At 68.5% G+C, this 16,810-nt stretch overlaps 3 protein-coding genes across 3 annotated transcripts; all 3 read right to left on the reverse strand.

The window, feature by feature from the left end:
* Nucleotides 1-31: 31 nt before the first annotated feature.
* Nucleotides 32-4,040, reverse strand: MRI1 (methylthioribose-1-phosphate isomerase 1). Its single transcript, XM_033083765.1, has 6 exons — nt 3,856-4,040; nt 2,739-2,980; nt 1,896-2,068; nt 832-1,008; nt 481-705; nt 32-241 (listed from the first exon to the last, which is right to left on the reverse strand). The coding sequence occupies exons 1-6, from the start codon at nt 3,985-3,987 to the stop codon at nt 111-113; spliced, it is 1,080 nt and encodes a 359-aa protein (XP_032939656.1). The 5' UTR covers nt 3,988-4,040; the 3' UTR covers nt 32-110.
* A 192-nt stretch (nt 4,041-4,232) lies between these two features.
* Nucleotides 4,233-10,385, reverse strand: YJU2B (YJU2 splicing factor homolog B). Its single transcript, XM_033083666.1, has 9 exons — nt 10,305-10,385; nt 8,928-8,981; nt 7,822-7,904; nt 7,661-7,716; nt 7,458-7,518; nt 7,216-7,358; nt 5,087-5,259; nt 4,721-4,859; nt 4,233-4,636 (listed from the first exon to the last, which is right to left on the reverse strand). Exons 1-9 carry the CDS (start codon nt 10,305-10,307, stop codon nt 4,233-4,235), a joined length of 1,116 nt encoding a protein of 371 aa, XP_032939557.1. The 5' UTR covers nt 10,308-10,385.
* On the reverse strand, nt 10,326-12,186 carry LOC117009431. Its single transcript, XM_033083667.1, has 3 exons — nt 11,550-12,186; nt 11,383-11,458; nt 10,326-10,349 (listed from the first exon to the last, which is right to left on the reverse strand). Exons 1-3 carry the CDS (start codon nt 12,107-12,109, stop codon nt 10,326-10,328), a joined length of 660 nt encoding a protein of 219 aa, XP_032939558.1. The 5' UTR covers nt 12,110-12,186.
* Nucleotides 12,187-16,810: the final 4,624 nt, after the last annotated feature.

Consider the following 16,810-nt stretch of genomic DNA (forward strand, 5'->3'; position numbering starts at 1 on the left):
ACTGCCACAAGGCCGCAGGTGTACACTGGGGTTTATTGCCACAAAGGCTGCAGGGATACACCAGGGTTTATTGCCGCAAAGGCTGCTGGGATACACCGAGGCCGGAGCCGTCACTGCTCCCCCCGCTCCGCCAGCGCCTGGCACAGCTCAGAGGGCGCGAAGACCCCCCACTCCGTGATGATGCCCCCCGTGATGAGCTCATGCGGCGTGACGTCGAAGGACGGGTTCCACACGTCGACCTCTGCAGGAGGAGGAGGGGGCACAGGGGGTCAGAGGGTCTGGCAGTGACCGCAGGGATGGGTTGGGCCCCCCCAACCCAAATGGGACCTCACACAGGACCCCCTGACCCACAGGGCACCCCCTGACCCATCAGGGAACCCCAAACCCCACACACCGACCTTCTACAGCGCCTGTGCCGGGCTCTGAGCCGCCCTGACCCACCCAAAGGGACCCCAGACCCCTCCCACGCACGGCACCCACCGGGGTCAGCCAGCAGGACGCCCCCGAGCTGGGTGAGCTCCGTTCCCGGCCGCTCCTCGATGGGGATCAGGCGTCCCGAGGCCAGCGTGGGGTCGCAGGTGCTGCTGGGGGCCGCCACGTAGAAGGGGATCCCCATGTGCCGCGCCGCCACCGCCAGCTGGAACGTCCCGATCTTGTTGGCCACGTCCCCGTTGGCGGTCACGCGGTCAGCGCCCACCACCACGGCTGGGGACAGAGCGGGGTCAGTGTCACCTGTGTCACCTGTCCCCCATCTCATCCCCTCCCTGTGTCCCCCTCTCTGTCCCACTCCTGTCCCCACCCCGTGTCACCCCCGGCCCCGCCACCGCTCACCCTGCACCCCGCGCTCCCTCATGGCCGCGGCGGCCGCGCTGTCGGCGATCAGCGTGACGGGGACGCCGTCGTGGCGCAGCTCCAGCGCCGAGAGCCGCGAGCCCTGGTTGTAGGGCCGGGTCTCGGTGCAGAACACGCGCGACAGGGACCCGCGCTGGTGCAGCGCCCGCACGACACCTGGGGACAGGCGGGACGCGTCAGGGGCGCCGCGACGGGCAGCCCCTGTCGTGACAGAGAAAACTCCTGGGGGGAAAACGGGGGCGCTGAGCCCACCAGAGCCCCCCCACCAGTGCCCAGGGTGGTCCCGGAGCCCCCCAGGGCCAGCACAGGACCCCTGGAGCCCCCCAGGGCCAGCACAGGATCCCCGGAGCCCCCCAGAGCCCCCCAGGGCCAGCACAAGACCCCCAGAGCCCCCCAGGGCCAGCACAGGACCCCCAGAGCCCCCAGGGCCAGCACAAGACCCCCGGAGCCCCCCAGGGCCAGCACAAGACCCCCGGAGCCCCCCAGGGCCAGCACAGGATCCCCGGAGCCCCCCAGTGCCCAGGGTGGTCCCGGAGCCCCCCAGGGCCAGCACAGGACCCCCGAAGCCCCCCAGGGCCAGCACAGGACCCCCGGAGCCCCCCAGGGCCAGCACAAGACCCCCGGAGCCCCCCAGGACCAGCACAGGACCCCCGGAGCCCCCCAGGGCCAGCACAGGACCCCCAGAGCCCCCCAGGACCAGTACAGGACCCCCGGAGCCCCCCAGGGCCAGCACAGGACCCCCGGAGCCCCCCAAGGCCAGCACAGGACCCCCAGAGCCCCCCAGGGCCAGCACAGGACCCCCAGAGCCAGCGCAGGACCCCCAGAGCCCCCCAAGGCCAGCACAGGACCCCCAGAGCCCCCCAGGGTCAGCACAGGACCCCCAGAGCCAGCGCAGGACCCCCAGAGCCCCCCAGTGCCAGCACAGGACCCCCAGAGCCCCCCAGTGCCAGCACAGGATCCCCAGAGCCCCCCAGGGCCCAGGGTAGTCCCCAGAGCCCCCAGGGTCAGCACAGGACCCTCGGAGCCCCCCGGTGCCCCCGTACCCAGCGCGGTGCCGTAGCCCGCCGTCGCCAGGGTCCCGGTGTTGCAGTGGGTCAGGAGGGTGACGGGGCCGCCCCCCGGGACCCTCCCCAGGATGTGACTCGCCCCGTGCGCCCCGATGCTCCGGTTGTCCCTCCGGTCCTTCTCCAGGAGCCCCTCGATGTGCTCGATGATGCTGGGGAGGAGTGGGGGGGGGAGAACGGGGGTGTGGCCCCCCCCAATTCTAACCCCAAACCCACCCCAGGGGATCTCGAGACCCCTCCTCAATGCCCAATTCCCCCCAGCGGGAGCTGGAACCCCAAACCCACCCCAGGGGGGCCCGAGACCCCCCCCTCAATGCCCAACCCCCCCCAGCGGGAGCTGGAACCCCAAACCCACCCCAGCAGCACCTCAGGACCCCAATTCCCCAACTGGGAGACCCCCGGGACTCCCCCCAACACCCCAAACCCACCCCAGGGGATCCCGAGACCCCCCCTCAGCTCTCAACCCCCCCCAGCAGGAGCTGGAACCCCAAACCCACCCCAGGGGAGCCCGAGACCCCCCCTCAGCTCTCAACCCCCCCCAGCAGGAGCTGGAACCCCAAACCCACCCCAGGGGATCCCGAGACCCCCCCTCAATGCCCAACCCCCCCCAGCGGGAGCTGGAACCCCAAACCCACCCCAGCAGCACCTCAGGACCCCAATTCCCCAACTGGGAGACCCCCGGGACTCCCCCCAACACCCCAAACCCACCCCAGGACCCCTCCCACCCCCAAACTCCCGCCGGGGGATCCCCAATACCGACCCCAACACCCCCCACACCCCTCCCAGCCCACCCCCAAATCCCCCCCATCCCGCCCCCGTTACCTCTCCCGCAGCTGCTGGGGGGTGACCCCGGGGGTCTCCACCCGCTGCCGGACGAACGCCCGGAGCCGCTCGGCCTCGCGGCCCAGGTTGGCGGCCGTGGGGCGCGCCGTGAGCAGGAACCCCAATTTCTGCCCCACGAACTCCTCCAGGGCCCCCAAATCCTCGGAGGGGCCCGCGCCCCCCGCCAGCTCCACGGCCAGGCTCAGGCAGCCCAGCAGGGCGATGGCCGGAGCCCCCCGCACCTGGGGGGGCGCAGAGCAGCCCTGAGACCCCCGGCAGGGTCTGGGGGTCCCCCACTCAAGTTCCCCCCACACCTGGGGGGGGGCGCAGAGCAGCCCTGAGACCCCCGAGTGGGTCTGGGGGTCCCCCACTCAAGGTGGGGGGGTGCAGAGCAGCCCTGAGACCCCCGGGTGAGTCTGGGGGTCCCCGACTGAAGCCCCCCGCACCTGGCGGGGCGCAGAGCAGCCCTGAGACCCCCGGGTGAGTCTGGGGGTCCCCGACTGAAGCCCCTCGCACCTGGGGGGGCGCAGAGCAGCCCTGAGACCCCCGGGTGGGTCTGGGGGTCCCCCACTCAAGCCCCCGCACCTGGGGGGGCGCAGAGCAGCCCTGAGACCCCCGGCAGGGTCTGGGGGTCCCCAACTCAAGCCCCCCGCACTTGGGGGGGCGCAGAGCAGCCCTGAGACCCCCGGCAGGGTCTGGGGGTCTCCCACTCAAGCCCCCCGCACCTGGGGGGGGCGCAGAGCAGCCCTGAGACCCCCCGCAGGGTCTGGGGGGGTCCCCCACTCAAGTTCCCCCCACTTGTGGGGCGCAGAGCAGCCCTGAGACCCCCGGGTGAGTCTGGGGGTCCCCCACTCAAACCCCCCGCACCCTGAGACCCCCGGCAGGGTCTGGGGGTCCCCCACTCAAGCCCCCCCGCACCCTGAGACCCCCGGCAGGGTCTGGGGGTCCCCCACTCAAGCCCCCCGCACCTGGGGGGTGCAGAGCAGCCCTGAGACCCCCGGCAGGGTCTGGGGGTCCCCCACTCAAGAGGGGGGGGGAAGGAAGGTGCGGAGGTTTTGGGGGTGGTCCGGGGGGCTCAGGGGGGTTCAGGGGGGTTCAGGGGGAGGGGTCCCCTCACCTCCATGTCGCGGATCGCCCCCCAGGCGCGCTCCACGCCCCCCACCCGCTCGTAGCGGAGCTGCCCCGGCAGCAGCCGCTGGTTCAGGACCTCGAGGGAGCCGCGCCGGTACCGCAGCGACTCGAGCGCCATCGCGACAGCGCGACAGACGGACGGACCGCGCGGCAGGAGGACAGACAGACGGACACCGCCTCTTCCGGGGGCAGCGCCCGTCCCCGCCGGGACCGCCCAGGGGCGGCGCGGCAGCTCCGGAGCGCGACAGCGACACGCGACAATCGCGACATGCCACCGACAGCTTTTAATTCTGAGCTGCTCGGAGCTATAAATTACAGGAGGGGGGGTTTTTTGGGGAGGGGTCCCGACCCCCAAATCCCCGCTCAGGGGCTCTCGGAGCCCGAGTCCGAGTAGTCGGCGACCAAGGACGGGGCGGGGGCGGCCCCGGGGGGGTCCTGGGGGGCTCCCCCAGGTTGGGGGGCGGCCTCGGGGGGGTCCGGGGGGGCTCCCCCAGGTTGGGGGGCGGCCCCGGGGGGGTCCTGGGGGGCTCCCCCAGGTTGGGGGGTCCCGCGGTGCCCCTCCGCGCCCCCTCCCTCCTCCCCCGCTCTCCGCCGCACGATCCCGAGCCCGGCGGGGGTCGGGGGGGGGCCCGGGGGTGCTTTGGGCGTTCGTGCCGCCCCCAGACCCAATTTCTGCAGGGCCCCCGCGGGCGATCGGGCGGTGCCGGGGGAGAACCAGGAGCGCTGGGAGATCTCGGAGCGCTTCAGCCGCTGCTTCTCCTCGTAGGCTGTGGGGGGACAGCGGGGGGGGTCAGGGCGGGGTCCTGACCCCCGGGACCCCCCGAACGCCCCCAGACCCCCCGAGCACGCACAGTCGGGGGCTCGCAGGCTGAGCAGCGCGGCCAGGCGCCGATCCTCCTCCTCCTCGCGGAGCAGCGGGATGCTGAGCCCGGCCCGCGCCCGCAGCGCCGCCGCCTCCTCCTCCTCCTCCCGCAGCGTCTTCTTCTCCTCCTGGGGTGAAAAAACGGGGCTGGGGGCGCGGCATGGAGACCCCCGGGCGGGCAGGAGACCCTGCTGGGGGTTTTGTGTGTCCTGGAGTCCCCCCATGGGAACTGGGGGTTCTAATGGGAACTGGGGGGTCCCAATGGGAACTGGGAGGTCCCAGTGGGATTTGGGGGTCCCAGTGGGATTTGGGGGGTCCCAACGGAATTGGGGGGGGTCCCGCAGCCCCCACTGACCCGGAACCGCCTGCGGAGGCGGCTGTTGAGGCCGAAGTCGTCCTTCCAGGCGTGCTGGGCCTCCTGCAGCCGGGTCAGCGTGGGGGCGGCGCGCTCCAGGACCCCCCGGTCCGACACGCCGTGCTCCAGGCGGAACATGGGGTCCAGCGCCAGGCGCTCCCGCTGCTCCGCGGCTGCGGGGACGGGGAACTGGGGGGACTGGGACAGACTGGGACAGACTGGGAGGGACTGGGGGGACTGGGACAGGCTGGGGACACAGGACTGGGGGGAACTGGGGGGGACTGGGACGGGCTGGGGGCACTGCTGGGGCTGTGCCCAGTGCTGCTACTGGGGGAACTGGGGGGACTGGGGGGGACTGGGGGGGACTGGGGGGAACTGGGGGGACTGGGAGGGACTGGGAGAACTGGGGGCACTGGGGGAACTGGGAGGGACTGGGGCCTGGGGGAACTGGGAGGGACTGGGGGGGACTGGGGGGACTGGGGGAACTGGGAGGGACTGGGGGGACTGGGGGCACTGGGGGAACTGGGAGGGACTGGGGGCCTGGGGGAACTGGGAGGGACTGGGGGGGACTGGGGGGACTGGGGGAACTGGGAGGGACTGGGGGGACTGGGGGCACTGGGACGGGTTGGGGACACTGCTGGGGCTGTGCCCAGTGCTGCTACTGGAAGGACTGGGAGGGACTGGGGGGGACTGGGACGGACTGGGGGGACTGGGGGGGACTGGGACGGACTGGGGGCACTGCTGGGGCTGTGCCCAGTGCCGTTACTGGGAGCACTGGGAGGGACTGGGGGAACTGGGGGCACTGGGGGGACTGGGGGAACTGGGAGGGACTGGGATGGACTGGGAGGGACTGGGAGGGACTGGGAGGGACTGGGGGGACTGGGGGAACTGGGGGGGACTGGGGGCACTGGGAGGGACTGGGACAGACTGGGGTGAACTGGGACAGACTGGGACTCACAGTTGGGCAGCACCTGGCCGCTGTCCCCGGGCTCCCAGCGCTCCTCCTTGCGCCGCGGGACTGGGGGCACTGGGAGGGACTGGGGGGGACTGGGGGCACTGGGAGGGACTGGGACAGACTGGAAGGGACTGGGAGGGACTGGGAGCACTGGGAGGGACTGGGACAGACTGGGACTCACAGTTGGGCAGCACCTGGCCGCTGTCCCCCAGCTCCCAGCGCTCCTCCTTGTGCTGAGGGACTGGGGGCACTGGGGGGGACTGGGGGGCACTGGGATGGACTGGGATGAACTGGGAGGGACTGGGAGGGACTGGGACAGACTGGAACAGACTGGGACTCACTGTTGGGCAGCACCTGGCCGCTGTCCCCGGGCTCCCAGCGCTCCTCCTTGCGCCGCGGGACTGGGAGCACTGGGAGGGACTGGGGGGGACTGGGGGCACTGGGAGGGACTGGGACAGACTGGAAGGGACTGGGAGGGACTGGGGGGACTGGGAGGGACTGGGACAGACTGGGACTCACAGTTGGGCAGCACCTGGCCGCTGTCCCCGGGCTCCCAGCGCTCCTCCTTGTGCTGAGGGACTGGGGGCACTGGGAGGGGCTGGGATGGACTGGGGACACTGGGATGGACTGGGATGGACTGGGATGAACTGGGACAGACTGGGCCATACTGGGACTCACAGTTGGGCAGCACCTGGCCGCTGTCCCCCGGCTCCCAGCGCTCCTCCTTGTGCTGAGGGACTGGGGGAACTGGGGGCACTGGGCCATACTGGGATGGACTGGGAGCACTGGGAGGGACTGGGATGGACTGGGCCAGACTGGGACTCACAGTTGGGCAGCACCTGGCCGCTGTCCCCGGGCTCCCAGCGCTCCTCCTTGCGCCGCGGGACTGGGAGCACTGGGGGCACTGGGCCATACTGGGAGGGACTGGGGGCACTGGGATGGACTGGGACAGACTGGGAGGGACTGGGATGGACTGGGAGGGACTGGGAGGGACTGGGACAGACTGGGAGGGACTGGGAGGGACTGGGACTCACAGTTGGGCAGCACCTGGCCGCTGTCCCCCGGCTCCCAGCGCTCCTCCTTGTGCTGAGGGACTGGGGGCACTGGGGTGAACTGGGAGGGACTGGGATGGACTGGGATGAACTGGGATGGACTGGGACAGACTGGGACTCACAGTTGGGCAGCACCTGGCCGCTGTCCCCCGGCTCCCAGCGCTCCTCCTTGCGCCGCGCCCCGCTGACGATCACGTAGTCGCAGTTCCCGGGGTCCGTCTGCAGCTCGATGTAGTTGACGCACAGGTGGCACTTCATCCTGAACCTGGAGGGTCCCCACAATGTCCCCAAGGTCCCCACAGTGTCCCCAAGGTCCCCACGATGTCCCCAAGGTCCCCCCAGGTGAGGGAGGGGCGCTGCTCACCTGTACACAGGTGTGGTGTAGTACGACCCCACCTTCTTCTTCTCCGCGTTGTACCTGACACCTGTGGCGGTGTGAGGGTTAAAACGACCCCCCAGGAGATTGGGGGACCCCTTTAGGACCCCTCCCCAAATTGGAGACCCCCCCAGACCCCCCCAGACCCCCCCAGACCCCCCCAGAATCCCCCAGACCCAGCAGTCGCTCACCCATCCCGATGTGGTTCTGGCAGCCGTCGCACCAGATGTTGAAGGGCATCTCGAACCTGGGGGGATTTTGGGGGGTTTTTGGGGGGTCAGGGGGGGTCTGGGGGGGTCGGCCCTGCCCCCCCCCAGCTCGGGGGGCGCGGTTTGGGGCGCCCCCTCCTCACCTGATGACCAGGATGCCCTGGGAGAGTTTTCGGGCGCGCTCGCGCAGGGGGTGGCTGCGGTGGTATTTGTTGAGGGAGCCATGCTGTGGGGGGGGAAAAAGGGGGGTCGGGGGGGGGTCCCAAAATCACCACGAGACCCCCAGAGCTGCCCTGCCATCTGCACGAGACACCCTGCAGCCCCCAGACCCAAAAAACCACACCAGCCCCACAAAATCCCCCCAAAAATCTCCCCAAAATTCCCCCCAGAACCACCCAAAATCCCCCAAAAATCCCCCCAAACCCCACAAAAAAACCCCAAAAGCCCCCAAAATCCCCCCAGACCCCCTGGCCATGCCCAAGCCCCCTCCCCAGGCTCCCCCAGACCCAAAAAACCGCGCCCTGCACACAACCCCAGCCCCAAAAAATCCCCTAAATCCCCCAAATCCCCCCAAACCCCCCCCCCAAAATTCCCCCAAAAAAACCCCAAATCCCCCCCAAAACTCCCCCCAAGACCCCCCCCAAACCCTGGCCCAGCACCCCCAGACCCCCCGGCCATACCCAAGCCCCCTCCCCAGGCTCCCCCAGACCCCCAAAATCCCTGCCAGCCCCCTAAATCCCCCCAAAAATCCCCCCAAAATCCCCCAAAAATCCCCCCCAAAATCCCCCAAAAATCCCCCCCAAAATCCCCCAAAACCCACCCAAAAAACCCCCAGATCCCCCCAAACCCCTGCCCAGCCCCCCCAGACCCCTGGCCATGCCCAAGCCCCCTCCCCAGGCTCCCTCAGCCCCCCAAAATCCCGCCTTGCCCACCACCTGGTGCTCCCCCAGCCCCCAAAATCTCTGCCAGCCCCCCAAAATCCCCAAAAAATCCCCCAAAAATCCCCCCCAAAAAAAACCCTAAAACCCCCCAAACCCCTGCCCAGCCCCCCCAGACCCCCTGGCCATGCCCAAGCCCCCTCCCCAGGCTCCCCCAGCCCCCCAAAATCCCCCAAAATTCCCCCCAAAATCCCCCCTAAGCCCCTTCCCCAGCCCCCCCAGACCCCCCGGCCATGCCCAAGCCCCCTCCCCAAGCCCCCCCCCCAGCCCCCCAAAACCCCCCCAAGCCCCCCCCCCAGCCCCCAGCCCACCTTGGCAGGGTCGAAGTCCGGCGGGTAGTACTTGTTGGTGCCCTTGCGCTCACCCTGGGGGGAGACCGCGGAGTGACCACGGAGTGACCACGGAGTGACCACAGAGTGACCACGGAGTGACCAGAGTGACCACAGAGTGACCACGGAGTGACCAGAGTGACCACAGAGTGACCACAGAGTGACCACAGAGTGACCACAGTGAGCAGAGTGACCAGAGTGACCACAGAGTGACCACAGAGTGACCACAGAGTGACCACAGAGTGACCAGAGTGACCACAGAGTGACCAGAGTGACCAGAGTGAGTAGAGTGAGCAGAGTGAGCAGAGTGACCACAGAGTGACCACAGAGTGACCACAGTGACCAGAGTGAGCAGAGTGACCACAGAGTGACCACAGAGTGACCAGAGTGACCACGGAGTGACCACAGAGTGACCACAGAGTGACCACAGAGTGACCATAATGTGGCCATGGTGTGGCCATGGTGTGACCACAGAGTGACCACAGAGTGACCACAGAGTGACCACGGAGTGACCACGGAGTGACCACAGAGTGACCATGATGTGGCCATGGTGTGACCACGGAGTGACCACAGAGTGACCACAGAGTGACCACGGAGTGACTGCGGAGTGACCACAGAGTGACCATGGAGTGACCACAGAGTGACCACGGAGTGACCACAGAGTGACCGCAGAGTGACCACAGAGTGACCACAGAGTGACCACAGAGTGACCGCGGTGTGACCACAGAGTGACCGCGGTGTGACCACAGAGTGACCACAGAGTGACCGCGGAGTGACCAGAGTGACCACAGAGTGACCACGGAGTGACCACAGAGTGACCACGGAGTGACCACGGAGTGACCACAGAGTGACCACAGAGTGACCACGGAGTGACCACGGAGTGACCACAGAGTGACCGCAGAGTGACCATGGAGTGACCACAGAGTGACCACAGAGTGACCACGGAGTGACCACAGAGTGACCACAGAGTGACCACAGAGTGACCACAGAGTGACCATGGTGTGACCACAGAGTGACCACGGAGTGACCACAGAGTGACCGCGGAGTGACCGCGGAGTGACCAGACAGTGACCACAGAGTGACCACAGAGTGACCACGGAGTGACCACAGAGTGACCACAGAGTGACCACGGAGTGACCACGGTGTGGCCATGGTATGACCGTGGTGTGGCCATGGAGTGACCACAGAGTGACCGCGGAGTGAACCACAGAGTGACCACAGAGTGACCAGAGTGACCACAGAGTGACCACAGAGTGCCCACAGAGTGACCATGGTGTGACCGCGGAGTGACCGCGGAGTGACCACGGAGTGACCACAGACTGACCACAGGGTGACCGCCGTGTGCCCCTCCCCACTCACCATGGCCGGGGGTCTCTGCAGTCACGGGACCGGCACGGGCAGGACCTGGGGGGATCAGGAGGTCACTGGGGTTACTGGGAGCACTGGGGTCACTGGGACAGGCTGTACTGGGGTCACTGGGAGCACTGGGAGCACTGGGAGAACTGGGCTGTACTGGGGGCTGTACTGGGAGCACTGGGGGCTGTACTGGGGTCACTGGGGTCACTGGGAGCACTGGGAGCACTGGGGCTGTACTGGGGTTACTGAGCTGTACTGGGGTCACTGGGGGCTGTACTGGGAGCACTGGGCTGTACTGGGGTTACTGAGCTGTACTGGGGTCACCGGGCTGTACTGGGAGCACTGGGCTGTACTGGGGTTACTGAGCTGTACTGGGGTCACTGGGGGCTGTACTGGGAGCACTGGGCTGTACTGGGCTGTACTGGGCTGTACTGGGAGCTGTACTGGGGTCACTGGGAGCACTGGGGGCTGTACTGGGGTCACTGGGGCTGTACTGGGGTCACTGGGAGCACTGGGGGCTGTACTGGGATCACTGGGGGCTGTACTGGGACTGGCTGCCCCCCCAGTTCGGGGTCACTGGGCTGTACTGGGATCACTGGGCTGTACTGGGGTCACTGGGCTGTACTGGGATCACTGGGGGCTGTACTGGGGTCACTGGGCTGTACTGGGGTCACTGGGCTGTACTGGGCTGTACTGGGAGCACTGGGGGCTGTACTGGGAGCACTGGGGGCTGTACTGGGAGCACTGGGGGCTGTACTGGGAAAGGTTGCCCCCCCAGTTTGAGGTCACCGGGCTGTACTGGGACCGGCTCCCGGCTCCAGTACCGGGGTCCCTGTTCCGAACCGGGGCTGTACCTGTCAGTACCGGGCCGAACCGGGGTCCCGGGGCCGTACCGGGGCCGTACCGGGGCCGTACCGGGCTGTACCTGTCAGTACCGGGGTGCTTGTTCCGTCCCGGGGTCCCGGTTCCGTCCCGGTGTCCCTGTTCAGTACCGATGTCCCTGTTCGGTCCCGGTTCCGTCCCCCTGTCCCGGTTCCGCCCCGGTGTCCCTGGGCCGTACCGAGGCTGTACCTGTCAGTACCGGTGTCCCTGTTCCGTCCCGGGGTCCCTGTTCGATCCCGGTGTCCCTGTTCGGTCCCGGTTCCGTCCCGGGGTCCCTGTTCAGTACCGATGTCCCTGTTCGGTCCCGGTGTCCCTGGGCCGTACCGAGGCTGTACCTGTCAGTACCGGGGCTGTACCTGTCAGTACCTGTCAGTACCGGTGTCCCGGTTCGGTCCCGGGGTCCCTGTTCGGTCCCTGTTCGGTCCCGGTTCCGTCCCGGTCCCGTCCCGGGGTCGCTCCCGCGCTCCCCCCGCTCCCCACGAACCGCTTCCGGCTGCGCTCCCCAGGCCCCGCCCCTTCCGCTCCTCCCTGCGCGCTGATTGGCCCAGCCGCGGCGAGGGGGCGGAAACCTCCCCGCGGCCCCGCCCCTCGCGGCGGCGTTCGCGACGTGTGGCGGCGCCGCAGCGCGGTGACTTACGGCAGCCCATAGCAACGGGAGCTCCATAGCAACGGGGGTCCGTAGCAACGCGTTTCCACAGCAACGGGGCACACTGCAGCGAGGGCTCCATAGCAACGGGGTCCATAGCAACGGGGTCCATAGCAACGGGGTGCACAGCATCGGGGTGCCCCATAGCGATGGGCTCCATGGCAACAGCGTTCATAGCGTCCGTCTCCATAGCAACGGGCTTCAACCAGCGGGGTCCATAGCGGGGGGGGTCTTGGCAACCGGCTCCATAGCAACGGGCTTCATAGCAACGGGATTCCATAGCAACCGGCTGTTCCCCTAAGCCTCACCCCCCCCACGGCTCCCCACCGTTACCCGTGTCCCCATGGCGGTGGCGGTGTCCCCATGGCAGTGTCCCCATCCCTGTCCCCATGGAAGTGTCCCCATGGCAGTGTCCCCATGGCGGTGTCCCCATCCCTGTCCCCATGGCGGTGTCCCCACGGCAGTGTCCCCGTCCCTGTCCCCATGGCAGTGTCCCCATGGCGGTGGCAGTGTCCCTGTCCCCATCACCCCGTGTCCCCATGGCAGTGTCCCCATCCCTGTCCCCATCCCTGTCCCCATCCCCCCGTGTCCCCATGGCGGTGGCATTGTCCCCATGCCTGTCCCCATGGCAGTGTCCCCATGGCAGTGTCCCCATGGCAGTGTCCCCATCCGTGTCCCCACGGCAGTGTCCCCATCACCCCGTGTCCCCATGGCAGTGTCCCCATCCCTGTCCCCATCCCTGTCCCATCACCCTGTCCCCATGGCGGTGGCAGTGTCCCCATCCGTGTCCCCATGGCGGTGTCCCCATGGCAGTGTCCCCATCCGTGTCCCCATGGCAGTGTCCCCATCCCTGTGCCACCCCTGTCCCCATCCTGTCCCCATCCTGTCCCCATCCCTGTCGCATCCCTGTCCCCATGGTGGTGGCAGTGTCCTCATCCCTGTCCCCATGGCAATGTCCCTATGGTGGTGGCAGTGTCCCTGTCCCCATCACGCCGTGTCCCCATGGCAGTGTCCCCACGGCAGTGTCCCCACGGCAGTGTCCCCATGGCAGTGTCCCCATCCCTGTCCTGTCCCCATCCCTGTCCCCTCCCTGTCCCCATCCCTGTCCCCATGGCGGTGGCAGTGTCCCCATCCCTGTCCCCATCCCTGTCCCCATCCTGTCCCCATCCCTGTCCCCATGGCAGTGTCCCCATCCCTGTCCCCACGGCAGTGTCCCCACCCCTGTCCCATCCCTGTCCCCATCCCTGTCCCCATCCCTGTCCCATCCCTGTCCCCATGGCGGTGGCAGTGTCCCCCTCCCTGTCCCCATCCTGTCCCTGTCCCTGTCCCCGTCCCTGTCCCCATCCCTGTCCCCATCCTGTCCCCATGGCAGTGTCCCCATCCCCGTCCCCATCCCTGTCCCCCTCCCTGTCCCCTCCCTGTCCCCATCCCTGTCCCCATCCTGTCCCCATGGCAGTGTCCCCATCCCCGTCCCCATCCCTGTCCCCCTCCCTGTCCCCTCCCTGTCCCCATCCCTGTCCCCATCCTGTCCCTGTCCCTGTCCCCGTCCCTGTCCCTGTCCCTGTCCCTGTCCCCATCCCTGTCCCTGTCCCTGTCCCTGTCCCCATCCCTGTCCCTGTCCCTGTCCCCCTCCCTGTCCCCATGGCGGTGGCAGTGTCCCCATCCTGTCCCCTCCCTGTCCCCATCCCTGTCCCCGTCCCTGTCCCCATGGCTGTGGCAGTGTCCCCATCCCTGTCCCATCCCTGTCCCATCCCTGTCCCCATCCCTGTCCCTGTCCCTGTCCCCATCCCTGTCCCATCCCTGTCCCCATCCCTGTCCCCATCCCTGTCCCCTCCCTGTCCCCATCCCTGTCCCTCCCTGTCCCCATCCCTGTCCCTCCCTGTCCCCATCCTGTCCCCATCCTGTCCCCATCCTGTCCCCATCCTGTCCCCATCCCTGTCCCTCCCCCCCGCCCTCCCCGCCGTCCCTGCGGGTGTCACCGCGGTGCCCCGGTGGCCTCAGATCCGTCCCTGCGGGTGGCACCGCCTGATCACAGGGACGCGCTAATGAAGCCACCGCGGTGCCACCGCGTCCCCAGCGCCACGGCAGAGTGGCGGTGTCCCCAGCGCCACGGCAGTGTCCCCAGCGCCACGGCAGTGTCCCCAGCGCCACGGCAGAGTGGCGGTGTCCCCAGCGCCACGGCGGTGTGGCAGTGTCCCCATCGCCACGGCAGTGTCCCCAGAGCCATGGCGGTGTCCCCAGCGCCACGGCGGTGTGGCGGTGTCCCCAACGCCACGGCAGTGTGGCAGTGTCCCCAGCACCATGGCAGTGTCCCCAGAGCCACGGCGGTGTGGCAGTGTCCCCAGAGCCACGGCAGTGTCCCCAGAGCCATGGCAGTGTCCCCAGCACCATGGCGGTGTCCCCAGAGCCATGGCAGTGTCCCCAGCACCACGGCAGTGTCCCCAGCGCCACGGCAGTGTCCCCAGCGCCATGGCAGTGTCCCCAGCACCACGGCGGTGTCCCCAGCACCAGGGCAGTGTCCCCAGAGCCACGGCAGTGTGACAGTGTCCCCAGCACCAGGGCAGTGTCCCCAGAGCCACGGCGGTGTGGCAGTGTCCCCAGCGCCATGGCAGTGTCCCCAGAGCCACGGCAGTGTCCCCAGTGCCACGGCAGTGTCCCCAGCGCCACGGCGGTGTCCCCAGCGCCACGGCAGTGTCCCCAGTGCCACAGTAGTGTCCCCAGCACCACGGCAGTGTCCCCAGCACCATGGCAGTGTCCCCAGAGCCACGGCAGTGTCCCCAGCGCCACGGCAGTGTCCCCAGCGCCACGGCAGTGTGGCAGTGTCCCCAGCGCCACGGCGGTGTGGCAGTGTTCCCAGCACCACGACAGTGTCCCCAGAGCCACGGCGGTGTCCCCAGCGCCACGGCAGTGTCCCCAGAGCCATGGCAGTGTGGCAGTGTCCCCAGTGCCACGGCGGTGTCCCCAGTGCCACGGCAGTGTCCCCAGCGCCACGGCAGTGTCCCCAGAGCCAGGGCAGTGTCCCCAGTGCCACGGCGGTGTCCCCAGCGCCACGACAGTGTCCCCGGCGCCACGGCAGTGTCCCCAGAGCCAGGGCAGTGTCCCCAGCACCATGGCAGTGTCCCCAGAGCCACGGCAGTGTCCCCAGCGCCATGGCAGTGTCCCCAGAGCCACGGCGGTGTCCCCAGCGCCACGGCGGTGTCCCCAGAGCCACGACAGTGTCCCCAGCACCATGGCAGTGTCCCCAGAGCCATGGCAGTGTCCCCAGAGCCATGGCAGTGTCCCCAGCACCATGGCAGTGTCCCCAGCACCACGGCAGTGTCCCCAGCACCATGGCAGTGTCCCCAGAGCCACGACAGTGTCCCCAGTGTCACGGCAGTGTCCCCACGGCCGCAACTGCCACCGGCATGTCCCGCTGCCACCCCGCGGGACACCGGGCCAGGCCGGACACGGGGACACGGGGACATGGGGACATGGGGGACACGGGGGACAAGGGGACACAGGGGACACCAGGACATGGGGACAGGGGGGACATGGACACGGGGGCCACGGTGTGTGACACGATGTGGGGACAGTGGGGACACGGTGTGTGACACGGTGTGTGACACAAGTGACAGCCGGGCTGGCCCCACTCCGGGGCAGTTTCGGTGTCCCCACCGCTGGCAGTGTCACTCCGTGTCCTCGTTGGGGACAGTCCCGGTTTGGGGACACAGCCCCGATTTGGGGACAGAGCCCCGGTTTGGGGACAGTCCCGGTTTGGGGACACAGCCCCGGTTTGGGGACAGTCCCGGTTTGGGGACACAGTCCCAGTTTGGGGACACAGCCCCGGTTTGGGGACACAGTCCCGATTTGGGGACAGAGCCCCGGTTTGGGGACACAGTCCCGGTTTGGGGACACAGTCCCGGTTTGGGGACAGAGCCCCGGTTTGGGGACAGTCCCGGTTTGGGGACACAGCCCCGGTTTGGGGACACAGTCCCGGTTTGGGGACACAGTCCCGGTTTGGGGACAGAGCCCCGGTTTGGGGACAGAGCCCCGATTTGGGGACAGTCCCGGTTTGGGGACACAGCCCCGGTTTGGGGACACAGTCCCGATTTGGGGACACAGCCCCGGTTTGGTGACACAGCCCCGGTTTGGGGACAGTCCCGGTTTGGGGACACAGCCCCGGTTTGGGGACAGCCCCGGTTTGGGGACCGAGCCCCGGTTTGGGGACAGCCCCGGTTTGGGGACACAGCCCCGGTTTGGGGACACAGTCCCGGTTTGGGGACACAGCCCCGGTTTGGGGACACAGCCCCGATTTGGGGACACAGTCCCGGTTTGGGGACAAGGCCCCGATTTGGGGACACAGCCCCGGTTTGGGGACACAGTCCCGGTTTGGGGACAGTCCCGGTTTGGGGACAGCCCCGGTTTGGGGACACAGTCCCGGTTTGGGGACACAGCCCCGGTTTGGGGACACAGCCCCGATTTGGGGACACAGTCCCGGTTTGGGAACACAGTCCCGGTTTGGTGACCCAGCCCCGGTTTGGGGACAGAGTCACGGTTTGGTGACAGTCCCGGTTTGGTGACACAGTCCCGGTTTGGGGACAGTCCCGGTTTGGGGACACAGCCCCGGTTTGGGGACAGTCCCGGTTTGGGGACACAGCCCCGGTTTGGGGACACAGTCCCGGTTTGGGGACACAGCCCTGGTTTGGGGACAAGGCCCCGGTTTGGGGACAGTCCCAATTTGGGGACACAGTCCCGGTTTGGGGACACAGTCCCGGTTTGGGGACAGTCCCGGTTTGGGGACACAGCCCCGGTTTGGGGACAGAGCCCCGATTTGGGGACACAGCCCCGATTTGGGGACAGTCCCGATTTGGGGACACAGTCCCGGTTTGGGGACACAGCCCCGGTTTGGGGACACAGCCCCGGTTTGGGGACAGTCCCGGTTTGGGGACACAGCCCCGGTTTGGGGACACAGCCCCGGTTTGGGGACAGTCCCGGTTTGGGG

This window comes from Catharus ustulatus, chromosome 33 (assembly GCF_009819885.2).
Source record: "Catharus ustulatus isolate bCatUst1 chromosome 33, bCatUst1.pri.v2, whole genome shotgun sequence".
Lineage (NCBI taxonomy): Eukaryota > Metazoa > Chordata > Aves > Passeriformes > Turdidae > Catharus > Catharus ustulatus.